General features: G+C 39.7%; 1 protein-coding gene across 2 annotated transcripts in view; it reads left to right on the forward strand.

The window, feature by feature from the left end:
- The window catches only part of DCHS2 (dachsous cadherin-related 2), a 122,862-nt gene extending 105,483 nt beyond the window's left edge, over positions 1–17,379 (forward strand). The window contains exons 15-20 of one of the 2 annotated variants that reach the window (XM_054825623.1): positions 891–1,102; positions 2,582–2,733; positions 5,612–5,742; positions 7,226–7,512; positions 11,237–11,375; positions 13,854–17,379. In XM_054825623.1, the coding sequence (XP_054681598.1) occupies positions 891–1,102; positions 2,582–2,733; positions 5,612–5,742; positions 7,226–7,512; positions 11,237–11,375; positions 13,854–16,471 (3,539 nt within the window). In that variant the 3' untranslated portion in view covers positions 16,472–17,379. The remainder of the gene's footprint in view (positions 1–890; positions 1,103–2,581; positions 2,734–5,611; positions 5,743–7,225; positions 7,513–11,236; positions 11,376–13,853) is intronic. The other variant, XM_054825624.1, reaches the window with a different exon arrangement.
- Positions 17,380–18,724: the final 1,345 nt, after the last annotated feature.

Here is an 18,724-nt window from a genome sequence, read left to right on the forward strand (position 1 = left end):
TGTGCTGAAGAGACACCACCTGCCAGCTTTGAAATCTTTATGTTCAAGACATAATTCTTGAACACTGAACAGATCCATAAACAATAGCCAATCATTGCTGCTTATCTTAGAAAATAAAAACTAAAAAGCACTGGCTTGGAGAGCAGCAGTAGATGGGTGGTTCTGCTATCACAGGCTTGGGATATAGACATTCATGGCATCATTACTGAAAAATCCATGCAAAACTGAATTTAAATTCTAATGAAATTAACATACAAATTAACTATGTTTGATGTTTAGATGTAATGAAGAATTTTGAGTATGTGACCACGGATTTCCAAGGACATTTCAGGTTTAATGTGGACATGTTTAGGTCTTGTAGAGAATTTTCACTCATTATTTTTGATAGAATAACAGTTCCGGGGGAGGGGGGCTCACTGCGTCAGAAGGAGTCAGTATTTTACCTGTATGTCAGTCAGATACAGAAATTGATACAGCTGTTGCCCAATTTGGATATAGATGAAGGGCTAGATGTAGCCACTGTCAGATGAGGGCCAAGAATCTCTTCAGACACAGCTGGCTCACTGTCACGTGTCAAGGAGCACATGTCACGCAGCCACTTTCTTCCTCTCTATCCCCCTGCAAGTAAATTCGCTTTGTTTCAGGAAATTGCCAACGTGGTGGTTGATCAGTGAAAACTTAGCTGTCCAAGATTTGTGTAGTAACTAGCATGGTGAGGGGTGATGTTAGGTAGATGAAGGACACCGTGGAGATCTTGCTGGAATTCTGTCATGTGTTCAGTGAAGGAGACCATGTATGTTAGGGTCTTCATAACTATATTTGGTGTGTTTTTCCCTGAATGCATATGTCACATTTCAATATTTATTATTTTTTTTATTTTAATAAACCAGGTATAATCACAGTAAAAGACCCAAAGTTTCTTGATTATGAAGTTAAGAACAAAATACATCTTTCAGTTTTGGCTGAAAATAGCTTGAGTTCAGCATTCTGTGGAGTGACAGTTTTGATACAAGATATGAATGACAATGTACCTAAATTTGAGCAAAGCTATTACAAAGCATCAGTATGGGAAGGCCAAAGTCCTAAAACAGACATCTTGCAGGTAAGTGGAAATATATCTTCCCAAGCCCAGTGCTGTAGTTGAAAACAAGTTTGGTTGATCCATTTGTGACTACAATCCTGCTAGGTCTGTTCTGAACCACGATCTCTTAAAAACTGATAGTGGGGTTCTTGGTGTTGCTACTGTTTTGCTTGAATATCTAAAATATTCAATGATTGTTTTTCTGGACCACATTTCAGATCTTTCAGGTTTGTTAAGTCGAAAGAGAATTCTTTATCTTCTTAATAGTTGTTCAACTGGACTTAAAATTATTATTTTTTTAATTTTCTGTTTCTCTCTTTGAGTAGTTGAAAAATACCATTCAAAGCTGTGGTTCTGGTTACAATATAGGCTGGCTCTTGCATTAATGCATCTACTGAAAGGGCTATAGCAATAAAAAGAATACTTTCAACTCATCAGACTAGTAGAATCAAACCCAAGTATTCAATTTAAAATCTGATGCCTAAAGAGCAGCTTGTCTCAATTTAAATGTGCAAACACTTCTTCCTCTGAATGGATCCATTCTCTGAAAGTGTTTCCAGCTGGCCATGTTAGAGCAAAAGAAGACATCAGTTTGACTACAAGAACGCATAATTTTCTCAGTACATGTTCTTGCATTGCAAGTCAGGTCACAGCGAGGGTCATGTTAGGTACTAAAGATATTCCTCCTCTAGAGAATAAATAAATGGAAAGCTACAAATGCCTCCAGGGCAAAGTGATTAGAAACTGATGGACATTGTATTTAGAGAAACATATGTCCAGGAATGGAGAGAAATCAAAAGGCAGTCAACCCAGATGTGTAGTCAAAATTTTATGACAGAATACATTCTGTTATGTTTCCTTTATTCAATTTGACTGGTTGCCTCTGCTATGGTTTGGATCCTGTGCTCATTATCATGCTTGTTCAGCAACCAGCAAAATACAAAGACGAGTCTTCAAAGAGTCAGAGGAGTCTTTAAGAAACCTGTTCACTGCTCTTGAATGTTATTTATTCTGTTGGTTTTATAGCTTGTCTCTGCCCTTTTTACATTTTCTGGTTTGTATTTTAAAAAGGAATTAATGACCTATTCCATGAAAGCTCTGCAAACCTAATAATTACTTTATCCTTTGTCTGTTTGTATAGCAGTAATACTTCACCGGACCCCTGAAAAAGTGCATTTTTATGCACTAAAGAGAGACAGCATTCTAACAGCAACCTTATAGTAAAGTAAGCAGTGTAAAATTATTACATTCAGCCTTAGTGCTTTATGTAGCTGAATTTCACATTACTCAGGGAAAGAATTCATGTGCATCCTATTGCAATTCATGAGCAGATTTTGTGACCTCACATGACACTCGCGTTGGGGACCAAAATGATTATTTGCTGAAATCTGTGCAGTCGAAAGGCAAGGAACCAGAAGTAGATCACTGTAGTGTAAGGTTTTTCCTTCTGAAATCACATTCTTCCATTTTGAATTAAGCTTCAGTTTTGCTCCCAAACAGGTATTTGCAAATGACCTTGACAGTGGGCTGAATGGAGAAACTGAGTACTCAATTTTATCTGGTAATGAAAATGCAGCATTTCTAATTGATTCAGCACGAGGAATTCTAGCAACTAATACAGTCCTAGATCATGAAAATACTTCATCTTACAGGTTTGTATGCAAGATTCTTACAAAAATGCATTCTTCTTTTTGTTCACTTTAACTTGAGATTGCTCGTGTTACGTATTTTATAGTCTTCTGTTGACATCCATTACTCAGAGAGCCTGGGTGCAAGCCAGACAGCATTGAGAACAGCACTAAAGCTACCCATTTAGTACCATGGATTCTTGCGTACTCCTCAAATTTAGGAGAAGAAATGTAGTCTTTTTTAATCAATGGCAACACTTACTGATATAAGTGAGTGTGATGATTCACTATAGGAATGATGACAGTTCCTGGATTTTAGTTTATTAAGAGCTGTGCAGCCATTCCCTCTCTGGAATAATTTTGTATAAATATGTAAAGACACAGAGAAAGCACTCAAACCAAATTCAAGAAATAGGGACGCATTCTGTTCTTTAATTACAGTTCAGATTTCTTTTCCATAATCTAATAAAGATGTTTCTGTAAGCTGTTTCCATCTATAAGCTATTTTGTACTAAGTATTAGTTTTTTCCTGTTTTCCAAACTGTGAGTAAATATGATCAAGTGGACATGACAATTTTTCTTTACAGCTCATGCCATAATTTGAATTAGAAGGGAAACAAATCATGCCTTGAGAGAAAATATGAGTATGCGGATTTGTTAATACACACTTTTTATGTACTGCAATCTCTACAAAAAGTAGATTTTTGTGTATGTATCAGTAGAAATTACCTTCTTTTTTTCCATATGGTTGTGGCATCAGTTAAAGTATTTGCAAGTTTTCCTATCCTCTGGAGCCTCAAAGTTTTAAACATCCAATCAGAATTCTTATGAACCAGAATAACTTTTAGAAAACCACATCAAAAAGATCAACAGACTATGATTTTTTTTAATATCAGTGTTATTTGATAATAGCGTCCTAAAGGAAATACTTTAATAATATACAGAACACTTCATTTGGAGTTTATATTTCAGTTTTTCACTGAATCAAAAATATCAGTACTGATTTTTAGTTATTTAAATAGTGTAATACTTTTTATTTGTAACTAGTACTTTAAAAGAATGCCTGGAATAAATCCTTCAAAGGAAGGATGTTTACTGTTGATGAAGCATTGAACAAACATGTAAGCATACTAGTTGTCATATCTGTATTTAACTGGGAGCCTGATTTATTTCAGTATTTATGTTGGAATTCTAGCCTTTTAAACTGACATTTTGTTTGAGGAATGTGAAGCTTCATATTCCTTCTCTTTATTAATACGCTATTAATCTGTACATTGTTAGGGGAAAAGTGAATAGCAAAAGAAGCTTTCAAAACTGTTTTCTTGTTTAATTTCAAAATGTTACCATTGGTTCTTTTAAATTTGCAAGAAGTTGTTTATTTTATCTAAACTGAACATTTTCTTCCCCAGAAGTTCTAAGTCCCTTATAATAGGAGTTATAATGGAAGTGTTGACAGAACCTTAATTTTAATGCCTTGGCTGAGATGTTTTTATGAGAGTTTTTTCCTGAAACCTTAGAAAGTGATTATTTTTAGTAAAATATTTCCATATGTATACTTTATCAATATTCATTCTAGAAAAAATACACTTTCTATATGGAATTATACATGGTCACCGATTGAATACTAGCCTGCAATTCAAGGTATGTGCTCTGTCGGCATCAGAAACCACAAGGACACCCAGAGCAGAGCTGGTGTGGTTCAGGAATGGAAGTGCTGCAATCCACAGCCTTGGTATTCCATATTGTCATGTGAACTTTTAGGAAGTAATATCTATTTGACACTTTGAAGAGAAACTGTGACTTAGAAGAAAGAGGGAGAAATAAAGCATTCAGAAGATCTGCAGGGAGACCTAGAAAATACGATGCGACGTGCAGTTGTTAGTACACAAAACATTTAATTGAGATGCCAGGCTCTGATTTGTATATCCTTTCGCATAGCTTGATGTTTTCTCATTTTTTTGTCTGTTATTCTTTGTAGAACACCTGTTGAGTTAGATTTATTTTTGAGTTCCCTTCTGGATAATTTTTAATACTGGGGAGTGGTGAAGTCTTCCAAATAATCTTTGCTTACAATAAACATTTGCTCTTTATGGTTAGGAAGCTAGTTCCTACAAAGAATAAACATCCTTTTATCCATGTTTATCAGGTCGTTACTTACCATTTTCTTTACTACATTGCTTGTGGAAATAAAAAGTTTGTTAACAGAATCTACTACCCATCCTTATGCAGGTGTAAAATGGAAGCGTTACAGGCAAACTCTCTTAACCTGACAGTGAGATTCTAACTTTAGTCCCACTAAAATCAATGGGAACTTTGCCACTGTCAAACAGTGCATGTATTCAGATTTTTCACTTTATCACTTCAATTTATAATATGATAGAGGGGCTATTCTATATCTCTGCAGACATTTTGGCTGAGTATCACTTTGGATGTTTTCATATTACCCAGTTTTCACATTCCTGTTGTCCCTTTGTCAACAATGAGGAGAGTCAGGTTACTCCAAAGGACAATTTAGTACTTAAGTTTTAATTCCAGCTCTGAATTACCAACTGAAGAAACATGTCTTATTTGAAAGAGTATTGCTAGCTTGTTTAACCACCTACACTTGGTATGAAATTGGGTGAAATTAATACAGATGAATACTTCCTTTTCTTTATATGATTTTATTATGGTTTTGCCACCTAGAATCTCCTGGACATTTTTCCTGCAAGACATACAAAAAGCCCCCCCAAAAACCTCCAGTCAGTCAACCTTACAGAAAGAAAGATGGAATGTAAGAGCTGCAATGAGGAGCATAAAGGGCTAATCTTTTACTTTGTAATTTTCCCCCTGCTTATAACACTGGTGGATAATTTGATGATTTCTGATCAATAGTGACAATCACTGCTTTCTTTAATTGTAGGTTGGTTGTACAAGCTGCTGATAAAGGAAACCCCAGACTTTCTGCTACAAGCATTGTGAGGATACAAGTGTTAGATGTTAATGACAATGCTCCAGTTATCCAACCACTAGGTGAAGTGGAGGTCCCAGAAAGTAAGTGTGGTAGTAGAGCTAAGTTTTAAGACTGGGATTTGTCAGACAACGATAGTGCTTTTGGTGATTTGAGTAACCAAGCAACTGTAGTAAAAAGGATAACAGATTGTATTAATACTGAAATATCAAAGTAAATTGTGATCTGCTTTTGTTCTCAGAGGCATTATTCTTAATATTTAGACATTGTGTTTAAGAATAGTTTGGAACAAAACCATGGACAATTCAGAAAGAGGAAAACAAACTCTACAGAAATACATCTGTAATCTGTTCATTTTGGACTCCAGTGTAGTATTCTTCAGATGTCTTCAATTTCTGCTTTTCTCCAGTAAAAATACTTGGTGTTAAAACCAACGTTGCTAGAAATAAGACATTTTGAACTTTGTTGTGATGAAAGAAATAATTTCAGTAAATTTGAATGAAGCTTTAAAATGCTCTGTAGCTTGATCCAGTGGATGATCATGAAGAGGAGGACCCACGACCTCATCAGTTCTCATCCCAGCATACATCTGGTATGCTGTGTGACATTATCTCAACATTTGCAGACCTTGAGTCTTAAGCCCAGCATTTTCAGATACTGTGATGCATTAAGATACACAGCAAAAAATTTATAAACGTTTAGGTGCTGAAATTTCAGCACTCTTGTTAACAAAAGATATCAAGGCTGTCTTTTTAGTGATATTTTTTAGCCTTTCCTAAATTTAGCTCCCACTGGTAATGACAGGTACCGCAGTCGTGGATACACAGCAGCCATAAACTACTGGCTACTTATTTAGGTTTTTGTATTCCATTTAAGAACACTTGCATTAGGACATTGCACAGCATTTTTGCGGCTTAGTGCCCCAGGCATGCAAATGGGAAATGGTTTCGTTTCTGTTAGCTCCGGACTTCATTAGATGATCACTGATAGGTTCAGTTTACAATCCCTGGTACTGTCAGTTTGGCACATGACAAAAGCTGTCTGTATCTGGTTTCTCAATCTCATAGGACTATACCTTGAGCTTTTGAAATTTTTGTGCCACGTAGTTCTGGCTGAAGGTCTCGTTTTTCTCTAGTGGCCTTCTCCTGGGGAAAAACTTCAGAATTGCATTTGCCAGTTCTACACAGACCAGGGGACACTGATGTCTCAAATATTTTTGTGGAAGTTTGTGACACTGTTCAATAAATTCATGTCACCTAAATGCTTGTGGAAAACCATGGAAGTTCCTGTTGCTGGTGAAGAAGCAGTTATGGCTACACTGGATCTGGGAAAGTCTAAAGAAAACCCAAATTAAAACTGGGATAAAGCAGATGCATTTGAAGAAATCCGCTACTGTTTCCATAGCATTTCTGGATACTGCTCTTATTCTAAAACACAAAATCAAAATACAACAAAAGTTAATACAGAAAGATCACATATATCTGATATTCGATATTACAAAATTGGCACAATCTTCAGAAACTGTAGCATTATCTTTTAGCTGAGACTTATTCTTCTATCTTTCAGATGCCCTGCCTGGTTTTATAGTGACTCGTGTGTCAGCAAGTGATGCGGACTCCAGGCCAGCACTGCAGTTTGGTTTTATTTATGATAATAGTCCTGGAATGAAATTTGCCATTGATCAACACACCGGTGTAGTCACAGTGGTGGAACCATTAGATTTTGAAGAAGCTGCTGTGTATAAGCTGAGAATCACAGTTTCAGATTCTGTACATCAAACCGAAGCAGAACTCACTATCCTTGTTTTGGATGTCAATGATAACCCACCAGTGTTTACTCAGGATTCATATCAGGTGGGAATGTGGCAAATGGACAACAAACATGATGTCTTTCCATGTATGATAAATAGTAGGAGTTCTTGTTTTATATTTGTCTTAAAAATGCATTTGAGCACTGAGAAGGAAGGTCTCTGCAAACTATTACTGAGCAGAAACAGAGCAGAGCTCTTCTGGAAAACCCCAGACCTTTCATAGGAGTTCTGCTAAAAGGGCTGAGGGAATTGTTTGGTTTTCATGTCTGTGGTTTCTGACTTCAGGAGGAAAGTGGTGTGAATGCTAGCTGTACTCCATACACCATGCGTTCATCACTGGAGTTAGTGGATATAATCCAGTTTGGGGAGCAGGGTCCACTGTTCATAACTTCCTTCTTCTGTGAGAATGGTAAACAAGTTTGTACATTTATTCTGGCCTGGTTACTATGGCATGAATTTCTTTATTTTCAGTTACATGGCTCCACAGAGGTGTAGCAAATGCCCCTGTGGTAGGTTATGCACATATAGTTGGTAATGTGTGACCCTGCCTTACAGCAATGGTACTCATCTAGGGATTGAGGGATATGAGTTTTGACCTCCCTAACATCCCCTACTAGACTAGGGAGGGTAAAGAACTCCGCTTTAGGACTTCTGGACAGGCATTTGAACTGCTAGACTGTTACAGAAGTCAAGTTGTCCAACAATGGTTGGAAACAAAGCTGTTTTAGTGACAGTGGACAACTATGGGCCACTAAGATGATTAAAGGAATTGGAGCATATATAAAATAGAATAGAATAGACTATTTCAGTTGCAAGGGGCCTACAATGATCATCTAGTCCAACTGCCTGACCAATTCAGGGCTGACCAAAAGATAAAGTGTGTTGTTGTGTTGGGTTTGCGTGGCAAGGTTTTGGTAGCGGGGGGGCTACAGGGGTGGCTTCTGTGAGAAGCTGCTAGAAGCTCCCCCTGTGTCTGATAGAGCCAATGCCAGCCGGCTCCAAGACGGACCCGCCGCTGGCCAAGGCCAAGCCAATCAGCGCCTCTGTGATAACATATTTAAGAAGAAGAAAAACACTTAGAGAGGGCGAGCTTTTGCAGCCGGAGAGAGGAGTGAGAAGATGTAAGAAATTCTGCAGACACCAAGGTCAGTGAAGGAGGAGGGGCAGGAGGAGCTCCAGGTGCCGGAGCAGAGATCCCCCTGCAGCCCGTGGTGAAGGCCATGGTGAAGCAGGCTGTCCCCCTGCAGCCCATGGAGGAAGGATGAGGGGGTGTAGAGATTCCACCTGCAGCCCGTGGAGGACCCCACGCCGGAGCAGGTGGAGGCACCTGAAGGAGGCTGTGGCCCGTGGGAAGCCCACGCTGGAGCAAGTTCCTGGCCGGACCTGTGGACCCGTGCAGAGGGGAGCCCACGCCAGGGCAGGTTTGCTGGCAGGACTTGTGACCCCATGGGGGACCCCATGCTGGAGCAGTTTGCTCCTGAAGGTCTGCACCCCATGAGAGGGACTCCATGCTGGAGCAGGGGAAGGATGAGAGGAGTCCTCCCCCTGAGGATGAAGAAGCAGCAGAAACACCGTGAGATGAACTGACCGTAACCCCCATTCCCCGTCCCCCTGTGCCGCTGACGGGGGGAAGGTTGAAGCCGGGAGTGAAGTCGAGCCTGGGAAGATGGGAGGGGTGGGGGGAGGTGTTTTAAGAGTTGATTTTATTTTCTCATTCCTCTACTCTGTTTTGCTTAGTAATAAATTAGATGAATTCCCTCTCTAAGTTCAGTCTGTTTTGCTCGTGACGATGATTAGTGAGTGATCTCTCCCTGTCCTTATCTCGACCCACAAGCATTTCGTTATACCTTTTCTCCCCTGTTTAGTGAATGAGGGGAGTGAGAGAGCGGCTCTGGTGGGCACCTGGCCTCCAGCCAGGGTCAACCCACCACAGTTGTTAAGGGCATTGTCCAAATGAGAGCATGGATCATTCAACTTGGAAAAGAGAAGGCTCAGGGAGGATCTTACCAATGTGTGGAGAGTAAAGAAGACAGAGTGAGACTCTTCTCTGTGGTGTCCAGTGACAGGACAAGAGGCAATGGGCACAAACTGAAATACAGGAAATTCTGTTTAAATATCAGGAATAACTTTTTTTTTTAAACTCTGTGGTGACTGAGTACTGGCACAGGTTGCCCAGAGAGGTTGTGAAGTCTCCATCCCTGGAGATATTCAAAACTCAACTATACATAGTCATGGGCACCCTGCTCTGAGCAAGGGTTGGACAAGATGACTTCTGGAGGTTCCTGCCAGCCTCAGCCATTCTGTGATCCCATGAACTGAGATGTTTACTTGACTTGGAGATTTTTGTGTGTGGTAGATGTGCTCAGAGCCAAAAATATGAGGCACCACAGAAGACTTGGATTTAATAATACTTCATTTATAAATCTCAGACAGATTTAGTCAAGAAATAAGTCTAAACATTTGGCTTAGTAAAGAAATTTCAACCTCAGTGTGTGCAGGCGCAGCAGTTTAGTCACTTGCAGACAAATGGACAGACTTGTAGGCACCTGTGAAACTTTCAGGTGCCTGAGTTGTCAGGATTTGTGTAAATTGCCTAGTTAAGCTCATAAGTCTACATTGTGGGGGAAAAAATGCACTATTAATGCTCAAGTGTTTTTTAGACCTTGCCTTAAGTTTTCCTCAGCCCTCTTATGTGTCTGAGTTTGGAGAATAGTTTAGGCAAGTACTTGCTTGTGTGAGTGCTAGGACTTTTTTTTTTTTTTTTTAGATTGGAGCAGACACTACAGGCAGAGTTATTAACTGATGCAAAACAGTGTAGCTATATTGACGATGCTAATGTAAACAGCTGAGCTTCTCTCTCCACAATCTTGATGTTTTGATGTGTTGCTTGGACAGTAAGATACACTGCTTCTTTTTGGTCAACGATATGTATAATTCCCTATTCATCATCCTGTAATTTTTACCCTTTTATTGTCCTTTCAAGTGTTTTCATATTTATACTTTTCATATGTAGTTTCATATATATACATATATGGCTATTATATACATATAATCACTCTGTTAAAATGATATAAATACTTGAAGTTCTGACAAAGGTAGCTGCTGTATCATACTGTTCATTTGAAATTCTATTTATAAGGTGGAAGGAAACTTCAGTCACAAAAGTACTATACCTGGACTTCAAATAATGGAAGCCCTTAAGAAGGGAGAGGACTTTCTTGGTTTCCTAGATTATATGAAGAAAAAAGGGAGTGTTTTGAAAAACTAAATTCTAGGAATAATCCAGTGATGATTAAGTGCTCTGGTGCTGGTATTTTCAGGGTACATGTGTGGTTTTTTTAATGGTCAATCATATACTCCAAATGGGGACTGCAGATTGTATTCCATGTACGAAAATCAAGGTGTTTCTGAAAGCAGGGAGAAAAGCCAATTTTAGTTGTAGTCCATTGTAGGTATTCCTTCCATTAGCATACTATTGAAAAAAGAGATTCAGTGATTCTCTGAACTCATTGTCATGATGAACTGGATGGATTTTACTAAAGTTTACCATAAATTTTGGCTGTATTGTACGCATCATTTTCAATATCTCAATTCTTTATAGTTTTGTCCCAGAAGAAAACAGGTAGGTGAAACTTTTTCCAAAGCTAGGAACTCTATATGGGTTTTTTTTTTTCTAATAAGATCAAATGAAGGAAAATGCTTTTTTTTTAATGTTCAAAATCTTTTATCAAGCTCTATCAAAACTGTAATTTTGCTTTATATGTCAGGTGAGCTTGCCAGAGCTCATTTCTACGGATGTCACTGTTCTGACAGTCTCTGCTGTGGACAGGGATTCAGAGCATAATGGAATGATTTCCTACAAAATCCTCCCTTCCTCTGAGGGATTTTCCATTGATCACAAGAATGGTGAGTCTGCAAGCATGGTTTATTATTTCAGCTTTTTCAGTGTAAATTGAAGAGTCCTATTGCACTTCCTCACCTATTGGCAGTGCTCACTTGAGTTTTGGAAATCTTTGGTGGCCAAAGTCCACCATATGTTTTGGCTAAATCTGCTATTATGGATGAAGAACTGATTGCACAAAGCCTGGAGTTCTGTTTGTCCCTGAACCATACATGAGGCAGCTAGTCACAACATCTTATAGGTGCCATTCCTCTGACATAGAAAAGTTGCTGTACGTTTTGCACTGATTGGTAACGTTTCACCTCATGTATTAGATTTAATTCCATTTAAGTTCATACTTATTATTTTTCAATACAAGTTGAACCTATCATAATGGAGCTTCTCTACAGCTTGAGCAATGTGTTTTTAAGATTGCTTCTTTAGAGAGTTTGTTATCGTATAATCCTAAATAGAATTTAAAAGTTTTCTGAATTGAGCACACTCTCTCCAAAGTACATAATTTGCTTCAATTTACTGATTTAAATTTTCTGGCCTAATGTTGTAACACTGGAAAGTGGAAAACTGTGTGTGTGTCTCTTTGCATGTGTACGTGAGATTTTTGGGAGTATCAACTTCAGAGAATACTAGATGCTGCCAAAATGATGTGCAACTATTGTTCAGTGAGCAAGTTCTTGTTGCTTATGTGCTGTTCCCAGGTGTTTACATGAGGTGAATTCTTAAATGCAATGTTTGTTGAGTCATGGTGACTACAAATACTGAATGTACAAATGTCTCACCTAGTTAAAACTGTTTTCTCTTTTACCCATTTGTTACTCTGTATTCACCAACGTGTCTTTATGTTCAGCTAATGGCTGTTCTCAACTGCGATCAGAGAATTGTCACACAGCGTTGTCTCTGTGGTGCTTAGCTACACACTGTGAAGAGTGAAGTAGAAATAGATGGCTTATGAGCATAGTCATTGAATGGTTTGGGTTGGAAGTGGCCTTTCAAGATCATCTAGTCCAACCTCCATGTTTAGATAAGCACTTTGAATAAAACACGTTTACATAACTTATTGGCAAACCTATCTAAATAACAAACAAGCCCATAATGCTGTTACTGGATTTCAAGCAAACAGGAGAACCAATGACCTTCAGTAATGAACTCACACAGCATAGCCATCTCTAATAAGGAGCCTTAGCTTTGTTTTTCCTTTAATTTTCTGCAGTTTGCATGTTCAACCTGTTACTAGGAAAAGAAATTTTTGCTGGTCTAAATGCAGTATGTGCATTTGATATTGCATCATTGTGCTTGGCTTCACAGCATTAGGTATGACTTCTTAGAATCATAGAATAGTTTGGTTTGAAGGGACCTTTAAAGCTCATCTATTCCAACCCCCCTGCAATGAGCAGGGACATCTTCAGCTAGATCAGGTTGCTGAGATCCCTGTCCAACCTGACCGGGAATGTTTCCAAGAATGGGGCATCTAACACCTCTCTGGACAACCTGTTCCAGTGTTTCACCACCTTCATTGTAAAAAATTTCTTCCTTTTATCTAGTCTGAATCTACCCTCTTTTAGTTTAAAACCATTACCCCTTTTCATACTGCAACAAGCCTTACTAAAAAGTCTGTCCCCATCTTTCTTATAAGCCCCCTTTAAGTATTGAAAGGCCACAATAAGGTCTTCCCAGAGCCCTCTCTTCTCAAGGCTGAACAACCCTCTCAGCCTGTCCTCACAGGAGAGGTGCTCCATCCTTCTGATCATTTTTGGCCCTCCTTTGGACCTACTCCAACAGGTTCATATCTTTCCTGTCCTGAGGACTCCAGAGCTGGAAACAGTACTCTAGGTTGGGGTCTCACCAGAGCAGAGTAGAGGGGCAGAATCACCTCCCTTGACTTGTTGGTCATGCTTCTTTTGATGCAGCCCAGGATATGGGTGACTTTCTGGGCTGTGAGTGCATATTGTCAGCTCATGTCCAGCTTTTCATCCACCAGTACCCCCAAGTTCCTCTTGGCAGGGCTGCTCTCAGTCCCTTCATCCCCCAGCCTGTATTGATACTGGAAGTTGCCCCAACCAATGTGCAGGACCTTGCACTTGGCCTTGTTGAACCTCATGAGGTTCACATGGGCCCACTTCTCAAGCTTGTCCAGGTCCCTATGGATGGCATCCTGTCCCTCAGGTGTGTCAACCACACCACACAGCTTGATGTCGTCTGCAAACTTGCTGAGAGTGCACTTCGATTCCACTATGTCATTGATGAAGATATTACAGTACTGGTCCTGATACGGACCCCTGAGGGACACCACTTTTCACTGATCTCCATCCAGACATTGAGCTGTTGACCCACTACTCTCTGGATGCGAGAAAGTTACTTTGGGGTGTGCAGCCATTACAGTTGAGTCATTTTCAACTATGAGAGGTTAGATTTAGCTTTTGGAATCACATTTACTTGCCTTAGTGAGTGTGAAGTGTGGGCTTGTGTTAATTCTGTTTTATTTTCAGGTTCAGTGTTCACTACGGGACCAGTGACACAGCTGGAAATTATTCAACTCCTGATAGAAGCCACAGATGGTGGCAGTCCCACTCTGAGTGCAGTTACCTCCATAGAGGTGCATGTAGAAGATACAAATAACTATGCCCCTCAATTTACAAGGGTTCTATACAATGTCAGCGTAAGCGAGGATGCATCAGTTGGAGAAAGTGTCCTCACATTTTCAGCCATTGACTACGATTGGACACATGAAAACACATATGTTGAATACTCTATTATTGATGGCAATGCTGAGAATTTATTCTCCGTGGAAACAAGTGTCATGGAGTCAGAAACATCTTACAAACTTGTTGGCAGGCTTGTTTTGAGCAATGTTCTCGACAGAGAAACAGCTTCCTCTCACCGTTTGGTCCTCCTTGCCTCTGATCGTGGAACGCCCTCCTTGAATTCAACTGCTACTGTGCTAATAACTGTGCTGGATGTTAATGATAATCCTCCAGTATTTAGCAGCCCAGAGTACCATATTCATGTTAAAGAAAGCATCCCTGTAGGTAGTCATGTCACTGAAGTTTCAGCAAATGACTGGGATGCAGGCACTAACGCAGAGATCACTTATGCTATCATCTCTGGAAATGACAGGGGACATTTTCGCTTGGATGGGAAAACAGGATCAGTGGATTTGATGAAAATGCTGGATTATGAGGATACCATGAAATTCACTTTGATCATCCAAGCCACAGATGGAGGAGCTGATGTAAAAAACGTGGCTTTTTATGTTGTTCTTGTTAGCATCCTCGATGATAACGATTACGCCCCACTGTTTTTGTTTCCCAGCCTGAGCTGCATTGTCAGTGAAAATCTGCCTACCTTTTCTTTTGTGTGCGCTGTTAATGCACTGGATTTTGATAAAGGCTCCTATGGACACCTTACCTACTCCATCCAGTCTTCGTGTTTGGCTCATCGTGAAGCTCCTAGAGACCACGACATGTTCTTCATTGATCCTTTGACAGGAGATATTCATACAAAACAAATGTTTGACTATGAAAGTCAGAATAGATACTGTCTCATAATCCAAGCAAAAGACAAAGGTGACTCACTGGCTACAGTTACAGTTCAGGTAGATATTGAGGGGAGAGATGAATTTGACCCAGTGTTTACACAAGATCAGTATTTCTTTAATCTCCCTGAGAAGAATGAAGCAGGCCAGTTGCTTGGCAGAGTGACAGCATCAGACAGCGATGGTGGACTGGACGGAGTTGTTCATTATTCCCTGCTAAAAACTTCTCCATTCTTTTCTGTGAATCAAACCAGTGGTAACATTTATTTGACTCAGACTGTTCACAGAAAGAAAAATGGCAGCAAAAGGAATGATGACACCCTGGAATTGTTGGTAAGAGCTCATAGCCCCAAAATTGAGTCAAAGTTCACAGTATGCACCGTTTTAGTTAATGTTTCCAATTCTCCTGAGAGTTATCCCATAGTGTCAGCATACAGCCTGACCATTAGTGTTTCAGTCGCTTTGATAGTGTTCCTACTGCTTGTAGTCAGTCTTATTGCCCTTATTCTGAGACATAAGCGGAAAGATCTAATGAACTCTTGTGTGAAAAAAGTAGCAGTATCCTCCTCAGCTACTGATGGGAATTCAGCCAGCGAAGATAAGGACTGCCCGAAAATCCAAAGTACTGAGAGCAGTATGCTTCCCATGGGTGCCATAGCAGAATGGCTGAGCCTGGCAGGAATCAGAGAGGGGAAGGATGATGGTGTCCCCTGCAGGCATTCAGACTCCAGTGGCCATGGTTCTGCTGAAGGAGAAACTGCAGAGGACGAGGAAATCAAAAGGATCAATGAGTATCCTTGCAGAAAGAGCACTGGCTCAGCGCTGAGCGAGCGCGGCTCACGGGTGCCGGATTCGGGGATCCCAAGAGAGTCTGATCAACTCTCCTGTCAGTCTGGAGAAACAGATGTCATGGCTACCATGCAAAGCTTGGAGAGTGTGCAGGCCATTAAAAGGGAAGGCAGAGAAGAAGCCTGTGACACAGCCTACACACATAAAATGTTGTTTCAAACACTTAAGAAAACTGGAATAAAAGAGAAAGACATAATGACAGACTTCACAAGAGAATATGTCTTAACGTCAGATAGGCAGGACTCTGGGTATGATTCACTTGTAACTCTTGGCACCTCTAATGAAGATCTCAGAGGTGGTTATAACTGGGATTATGTGCTCAGCTGGGAACCCAGATTTCAACCTCTTGCCTCAGTGTTTAATGATATTGCAAAACTGAAAGATGAAAATGTACACATTCATAGCTTCCCTAAGGAAAAGAAATCTTTTGTTTTCCCTCCTCCCTTGATAACATCAGTAGCTCAGCCTGGCATAAGGACAGTGCCACCACGAATGCCAAATACACTATCAGGGCAAGCATTTAAAAAATGCCCTCGTTCTCCGCTTATACATAATCCTGGATACCCTCCACCAACCATGACCCCCAGTTTTTCTCCTTCTCTCTCTTTACTTACCATGCAGACCCCTACTGCTTCTCCAGTAATGTCTGATGGGAAAATGATAGGAACATGTCTTATTGATCCAAGCCATGAACTTGCAACAGAGGAAGAAATTCAGGTTTAGGTTATTAACTGTGTCAGTATTTTATGGTAAAAAATATGATTTAAAACGTATTTTGTTATTGTTTAACAAGCCAAATATGCCTGTCAGAGCTATATCGCCAGTATTCTTTCTGTTTTCATGAGCTGAAAAAGTTAAAATATAAAATAGTCGTAAACTTGGTAATTTTCCCTCTTGTTCTTCCCAGAATACACTGTAAGGCCATGAGACATCTCCTCTTTCAGCTCCCAACAACTGTGGTTTCCTAGGTAAATCACACAGCCAGGTGCCTGATAACCAACTTGGCCAATTTTCATGTTTTTCTGATAAAATATGTCCATAACAAATAAATGGTAGTAATTCTTTACTGTGGAAAAACTTTATTAGCATGTTGTTGGGTTCTGACCACTTCTGTGGTGGTATTAGAAGAGGGTATTAGAGGGATGTGTAAGTATGGCAGGATTGGGTGTGGGCAAAGAATGAAGCAAGGATTCTTATTGAACTCTTTCTCTAGTGTTTGCCCAGGCTTCCCACATCTCAGTCCCTGGGTCCCAACAACCTGCTGGGCTTGGTGCAGTTTCATCATCTGCCATGGCTCCCCAGCAGGCTTTATTTTTGTGCTGTGGTAAGATAAAAGCAACCATCTTCTCTATCACTAGATCTAAAATAGATATCTGTTGTCTCTCTGTCCTGTTACAGAAGCTGTCCTGGTCCCCAGGCAGCTGTAGGAACGGACAGTGTTACAGTTCTGAAGGGCTTGTATGCCTTCACCCTGGTCCTGGGTCCTGTGCTGGGCAGATCTCTGCAAGACCAGATAATCTGGCCTTGTTTGTTGTATGTATCATACATGTGGCACTTTGTGTATGTATGTATATCCAGGCACATACACATGCCTATACTGCTGTGTATGCTTGTATATTGTATCAGATCAATAAAATACACAGAAAATACATCTAGAGTAACTCTGGTTTCTCTTCAGTGTATATTTAAAAGTCTCTTGCATCACGTGTATTAAAACTGGGCTATAGGGAAGGGTCTAATTGGTGCCGGGGAATCTGTTACAAGTTGGATGTGTACAGAGGTATATATTCTACAGGTCATAACAGGTGGAAGAAAAGCATACAGTGTGGTTAGACTGAGCGACCTTGTGGGATCAGCATCATGTGTGCAGTGTGTTGTGGCTTTTTGTCATTTAGCACAAGATTTGGACCTCACCATGCTAACGTGTGCCCACTTCCTGTAGTTCTGCTTGAAAAGTGAGAAAACTATGTTTGTGCCCATTTTGCTCCTTCAAATGCAGCTTGTTTTCAATGTCTTTCTGAAAAGATTAGATGTGATTTGCATCCTACTGAAGTGCATGATATAACCAATGCATACTTTGTGCTGCTCAAGTGCTACAGCAATCTTTTCCTTGTCTCTTACGTATTTGCTCACTCTCTATCAAACAGGAAACAACACTTAGCTGATATATTGTCGGTTTGTATATAGTCAAGCTTAAAAATGTGACCATTGAAACAAGTGTCTGCAATAAATCATGTGTAGTTCTTTTTAACCTTACTGTTTTTTCCCCTAAGTAAACAGTATAACTTCTATAATTTACCATGAGTTTAATATTATCTTGCCTCGAAAAGGCTGTGTTACTTTGCAATTCTGCACACCAGTTTTAGCACTTTGGAGAAGGTACAGAACTTGTTAGTGGAAAATCATATTAAGCTCAAAATGCATAAGCTATAAAATAAAAGACAGTTGTCTTTTCTGGAATTTTGGCTGCCTGCCGTCTGGATTTGCTTGTTGGCAGCCTTGAAAACACCGGTGTAAATCACTACCAAATGGATATCAAAATTCCATCTACCAGTAGTAATCATTAAATTGACATTCAAGCAGATTCCTGTGCAAAGAGGAAAAACCTTCATATTTTTAGGGAATCCATCATTTACAGATTATAAAAATACATATATTTTCTAAAATGATACTAAAAACACTAGTTGCCTACACAAGTCCATATTTAGTTTGTATTTTATCTTCAGCTGAAGACATAATTGTTCCTAAAGCAGTTTTAGATAAAAATAGTTCCTATAAAAATGAACCCTTGTTGCTAAGTCTATTGCACTGCCGATTCCTACTGTCATTTATATTCGATTGCCATCAGTTCTCCCTGCTGTATGTCACTTTTTTTTTTAACTGACACGTAGCTTCCAGAAGAACTATGTTTAACTCTTCTCTTTGGGAGACCTATAAGCCAAAAAATGCTGCCCTGACAAGAAATGTTACTAGAAC

This window comes from Grus americana, chromosome 4 (genome assembly GCF_028858705.1).
Source record: "Grus americana isolate bGruAme1 chromosome 4, bGruAme1.mat, whole genome shotgun sequence".
Classification (NCBI taxonomy): domain Eukaryota; kingdom Metazoa; phylum Chordata; class Aves; order Gruiformes; family Gruidae; genus Grus; species Grus americana.